This window comes from Pseudopodoces humilis, chromosome 4 (genome assembly GCF_049639895.1).
Source record: "Pseudopodoces humilis isolate 2021_Gansu_Grassland_sample_001 chromosome 4, ASM4963989v1, whole genome shotgun sequence".
NCBI classification, from domain to species: Eukaryota; Metazoa; Chordata; class Aves; order Passeriformes; family Paridae; genus Pseudopodoces; species Pseudopodoces humilis.
The window spans coordinates 74,852,165-74,858,198 of record NC_142203.1 but is presented as its reverse complement, the minus strand read 5'-3'; the positions used below and the strand labels follow the sequence as shown (position 1 = coordinate 74,858,198).

The 6,034-nt window shown below is 44.7% G+C and overlaps 1 protein-coding gene across 1 annotated transcript in view; it reads right to left on the bottom strand.

Annotated features, from left to right (window-relative positions):
• Positions 1–343: 343 nt before the first annotated feature.
• The window catches only part of LOC148184538 (urea transporter 2-like), a 307,863-nt gene continuing 302,172 nt past the window's right edge, over positions 344–6,034 (bottom strand). The window contains exons 8-11 of the mRNA XM_088054095.1: positions 4,873–5,020; positions 3,247–3,381; positions 1,959–2,008; positions 344–683 (exon numbers count right to left, since the gene is read on the bottom strand). Coding sequence (XP_087910221.1) covers positions 414–683; positions 1,959–2,008; positions 3,247–3,381; positions 4,873–5,020 — 603 coding nt within the window. The 3' untranslated portion in view covers positions 344–413. The remainder of the gene's footprint in view (positions 684–1,958; positions 2,009–3,246; positions 3,382–4,872; positions 5,021–6,034) is intronic.

The following is a 6,034-nucleotide window of genomic DNA, read 5'->3' as shown; positions in this document are numbered from 1 at the left end:
ACTTTCAAATATACATGCTCTTAATTTGGAGTGCAGCTCTTGACTTAGTTCTTACATTATTTATTGTTATTAGACACCAATGCCTTCTCAGCATATTTACTTTGTTAAATTACACCTCTGAAATTAAATGCAACCTCTTGTCAGCTTTAATGTTCTTCTGCCTATTCTTATAATTATTATTGATAAGAAGCGACTTTCAAGTTAACAGCCAGTGGATTGATAAGGCAGCTGTTATTATGTTACCTGAGTGCTTTTTGGAAAGCTTAGCTCAAGGGCAAACCGTGATTCCTCCAGCGTGGAATGCTGAATCTCCAGCCCTCAGACTGCTGGCAAAAGTGGTGTTTGTGGCTGTGCTGTGCCTGGGTGAAGCTGGAAAAGCTGCCCCCAAACTGCAGAGCTGCGTGTGCCTGAAATCAGTGAGCGTGGCGGCTCTTGGGGGTGCACAGTGGGGTGCCCCCAGGGCTCATTTTTGAGCTGTCAGAGGGTTTCTGCTCCTTTCTCTTCTGCTCCTCCCTCCTGCTCTCCGCGGCCCTTCTCTTCATCCTCAGGTAGTAGATCCGGTTGGCTTCTGGGTGTGTGACTTTGCAGAGGGGCATTTTGTAGATGGCGGGGTTTTCTGAGGTTATCAGCAGGAAGAGGAGCGCGGAGAGGCAGAAGGGCCAGGTGCACACCGGCAGCCCGAGCTGGACGGGACAGAACAGACACAGGCGTGCACTTTGGTACCGCTTTTTGGTCTCCCCACTTATGCCTGCCTCTGGCTAAATTCTTCCATTTGGGAAGCTGGGAGGGCCTCAGTTTTCCCTGAGGAGAGAGTGGCTGCCTAGTGTGGATTCAGCTGCCCACACAGAGGTCTGTTTTTCACCTGGAGCGTCATTCTGACACTGCAGACCTCAGTCCTGTCAGAGGCATTTATCATATATACACCACCAACACTGGTGCTGAACGGAGCTTGGCACTAGAATTGAAGCAGCTGAGTCAAGCTCCATAGCTCTGGTGGCTGCAGTGAAAAAACCAAGACACCCAGCTCACATGTAGACAGTTGAATTCTCTAATAAAAGAAGCCAAATTCTACCCTCTCTGCTGGGTAAAATATCATGTATGGGGAGTATTGGTCACTCATGTTCACTCTCCCCAATGGCTATATGACACTGGCATCACATCCAACCCTCAGCCCTCTCTGTTCCCCCACCTCTGGACCTGAATTGAGGCCTTCCAAAAGTATGATCACAGGGATAAAAAGTGGATGTCCTTCTTCCTGATGCCTCCCAAAAGCAGGTGTGTGTAAAGCAGCACATATGTCAGGACCTACATAGTACTGAGAGGATGCCAGATGAAAACATTCAGTGTATGAAACTGCTACTTCTCATCTATTCTCTTTTAAGTTAGTAAATCAATTTAATTAAAATATGGCTTTGCTTTAATCTCTCAGATCTTAAAGAAGAAACAGAGCCTGGCATTTCTGTCTTCACTCCTTTCTTGATTTGTCCAAATGTAATAACTTTGTACTTAAGAGAACAGTCTCCCACTCATTTAATTCTCATACCCAGTTCAAACTTCAATAATACCTGTGGGCAGGGAAGGAGTTAGACCTTGAAAGAAGAAAATGAAAATTTAGATAATTTGGAATTGCTGAAAGATAATGTTCAACTAAGTATTTAATCTCAAACCATATGCTGTTGCTGTAACTCACATATACATGCATAACCCTATTGTGGATAACATGCTCCAAAGGTCTTTGAAATCTTATTATTAGATATAAAGTCTTCAGGAGCACAATTCAGCTGACACAGGATCTGTGCATGACCTGCCAGCTGGCTGCAGCATTCTCATTTCAGTGTTGTCAAAGCTGACATGGAGAATTTTGAGGCATTTCCTTAACATTATATCTGAACAAATCAAGATGCAGTTAAAAAAAAATAAATAAAAAACTCAGGTAAAACAAAAAACACCACACTTACCACAGAGAGGGCATTAGCAAGAGCTGCTCCAGAGTAGGCACAAAATAATGCTGAGAAGACCAAAGAAAGCCCAGGATGAGGAAAATATTGTTCAATTCTCCAAAGAAAATATAAAAAATAGCAACATTGTCCAAATGCATGTCCAAATATCCTCCCAGCTACCTACTGTGAGGATCACTGCTAGAATTCAACAATTTGTTGAAATGTTCCAAGAGAAAATGGCCTCAAATTCACCAGGGGAGATTTAGGTTGAATACTATGGAAAAATTTCTTCACAGAAAGGGTTGTCCAGCCCTGGCAGGACCTGCCCAGGGCAGTGGTGGTGCTCCCATCCCTGGAGGGATCAGCAGCTGTGTGAATGTGGCACCTGGGGGCAGGGGTCAGTGGTGGCCTTGGCAGAGCTGGGGGCATGGTTGGGCATGATGATCTTGGACGTATTTCCCAACACAAATGATTTTGTGACTACATTTTGTCCTATCTGCTCTGTATAGATGGATGGAGAATGAAGAACATGGTTTTGTCAAGGAGAAGCGATGGTGGCATTTCTTTTATCTTTAATTTCTTTCTATTTAATTTGTTTTTATTCTGATCCACATGCAGTGGGAATTGCAGAAACTCTCCAGCAGTGCTGGACTTCAGAATTTCTCTGCCCTGTGGCTTCACACCACAACCAGTTCCCAAGGAGTCTCCTTGCCCCAGGATGCCAGGGATGGCACAACAGGAGGCAAGGTCAGGCACCCAAGGGCTGAATCAAAGAAGGAAAAGCTACTGAGAAATCCAGAAACTGTGCTCAGGACACTGAGATAAAGATAATTGGAACCTGGGCATATCTTCACAGGAATGTCTTAAATGGGAAATTTCTTTTCTTAAACTTCACATAGTGCCTGGTCTTGGCTGCTGTTGGATGTGGGATCTTTGGGTAGGTGGATTTTAAACTGACCTGGTGCAACAGCTTCCTTCTTATGGCACATTTCCCCCAGTGATGCATGTAATTATGAAAAGGCTGCTTCTGTGAAGGTGTTGAGTTGCTGACTTGTTAAACATGCTCATGGCTCAACTTGTGCTCATTTCACAAACAGAACTTCCACCCCTTGGAGACGTTTCCACCTTGTCAGGGTCTAACGCTATTCTTGCTGTACTCACACTGTACAGCCCAATGCTGATGCCACCAGAGAAACAGTAGCTGGTTTTGGGACAGACAGAGTGATGGCTGGCTCTAAACCTGTGCTCCTCATAAGCTGCACACCTGCAGAAACATTTGCCTCCCCTTTCTGTGAAAGGTACTCACCACAGGCAAGCGACAGCAAATGTGTCTGCCAGGTCAGGGCGTAGAACATGCCCCCGATGGCGATGCAGGCCAGGGCACAGTTGTAGTTGTGTAAGCCAAGGTAGATGCTGTCAAATGGGGATGCAATGCTCAGGGCTGCGAGACAAAGGGCAAGGCTGTGAGGTCAGGTAGGAGAGGAGCCTGCAGGAGGAATCTGTCATCCCTTCCTCATAACATCAAGGTGGGTTTGTCCTTGCACATGCGCAAGCAAGAAAGAGGAGGATGTCAAAGGAGACTCATTATTTTGGAGCTCTGGTAATGTCCCTGTGGTGGAATTTGGCCCAGACTAAAAGGTTTAATTCAGATAAAACCTCCTGTGTTTTCACTGAGTGGGTTGTATCCACACACACAGGTGGAGGATTCAGCCTGAGTATGGGTGAACCTTCTCACCTGGGTGTCCTCTGTGCAGAAAGCTGTGCCCACACACTGTTTAAACCTCACACATACCCTAATTTTGAATATCAGAGACACAACTGTGTGTCTTTTATGGGAGCAAGCAGAGTTTTCCATTTTTTCCTAGTGACCTTTGTGAGATATGGTCTAGTTATTACAGGCAGTCAACTTCCCCTGAGCAGTGGAAATTCTCCACTGGGATGGGAGCTGGGGGTGTCTGTCCCAAATCTGGCCTCTCAGAAACTTCTGTAGGATTTCTCACAGGCTTCAGGCATACCAGTGAAAAGGAGAGCTCAATATGTAGTGCACAGGTCACTTTCCTGACACTTGTAATATTAATGCATTTACTGCTATATTGTCCTCATCTCTCCTCTGTTTCATCACCATGCTTGTCCCCAGAAACTTTCCCCTGTCCTTTCCCTTCTAGACCGACCCTCATGCCTGTACAAGACCTGCCAAATGCTCTTAGCCATACAAATCGTGGGCAGTTTTATTTGAAAACATGAGTATAGGACAGCGACATCTTATTCAAAGTGCTTCAGAGCACAGAGAACTTGTTGGATTACTGACTTTTCCAAGGAATCAGACTACACTTATTCCATCATCCATATTTATTAAAATTGGTCACTTAAGTGGCATTAATTTTGACTAACCTCTTGGGTCTGCTTTGTGTTTCTAAATGTTGTTTCTCTCTGATTAGTGGAGAGACAGGACATTTTTAGTTGCATTCATTTTGGTATTTTGACAAATCCACAGCAGGACTGAGCAAACTGCATCCCAGATAAGTCTGTTCCCCTTCCTTGGCTGATTGATTCTGAGGTAGGCCTTTGCTTGTGGCCATCATTTAAAGCAATTGTTGTGGAAAGAAATCAGTTCTGAAAGTATTTCTCCAGGTTTCCTTATGATCTCCATGGGATTTACCACATCCAGTGGCTAGAGGGTTAAACAAAATGGAAAAACCATCTGGCTGACAACAAAAATTGCAAAATTTAAAGAAAACCTGCTTTTCTTCTTGCCTGCACCATGTTGTATGACCTTTACTAAGAGACAAAATTAGAAAAAATTAGAGACAGTTTGAAAAATGAGAGCGCTGTCCCAGCTACCACCAAACCCATACAACTTTAAAGTCTGGACAAAATCTGGCTTGGATCAGGGGACCTTGGTTGCAAAAATGATTTGGTCAGTATTCCTTACCTGCAAACATCCCCACAGCTGATCCAATTGCAGCATGTAGACAAATCAGTGGGGAGGAGATGAGCAGAGCCACAAGGAAAATGCCGCCAGTCCAGGGGTTCCCACAACCATACACCTGACCAATTCCAACTGGGATGGACTGTAAGAGCTGCAGAAATGGCAGAAATGGCAGAAAAGGGCTTGTTATTTATTGTGTGTCTGTGCCCTGAGGCACACTGTGAGAAATGGAATTACAGAGGATTCTCAAAGCCTGACTGAAAGCTCACATAGTCTCATACATCTGTCTGCAAACTCAGAGATAAGGTCTGCTGACTGAGCTATGCCATGGAATAGAGAAGGTGTTCTTGAGAGAGAGACTGAACTGGAAACAAGTTTCAAACGATGGCCTTGCAAACAGACCAGATATGTTGGAGAATCAGAATTGTGAAAGATGCATTGTAGCAATGCCAGGTGGGGTAAAATAATAGGTGATTGGCATTAGAAGTATTAGCAGCATCCTGTGGCAAAATCTAATAGACTGGAAAACAAATATAAGGTATTGTAACCAGGAAATAGGCTCACTTCTGATAGAATACAATTTTTATGTTTCACCCTTCTATGAGACTGATAATGGAATAAAATCTTTTAAAGCACCTCCCAGTTGCCCCATCTCTGTAGAGCTGGGATCTTCCAACAGGACAGCAGATATTTTGTACAAGCTATTTGCTGAAAAGGGAAGGAAGAAACCCTGGCTCTGACCTGGACTCTGAGAACCTCATAGAATCCCAGAATGGTTTGAGTTGGAAGGGAGCTTAGAGATCACCTTGTTCCACCCCCTGCCATGGTCATGGACACCTTTCACTGTCCCAGGCTGCTCCAAGCCCTGTCCAGCCTGGCCTTGGACACTGCAGGGATCCAGGGGCAGCCACAGCTTCTCTGGGAAACCTGTGCCAGGGCCTCACCACTCTCACAGAGAAGAGTTTTTTTGCTCTAGTATCTAATCTAAACCTACTCTCTTTCAAATTGAAGACATTTCTCCTTGTGGGGAATGGCTTCAAGTGTCCCTCCAGGCTCTGCTGAGTAGTCTCCCTCCATCTTTCCTACACAATCTCTCCTGATATTGGAAGGCCTTAGTTAGGTCACCCCAAAGCCTTCTCCTTTTCCAGGCTGAATAAATTCAGTT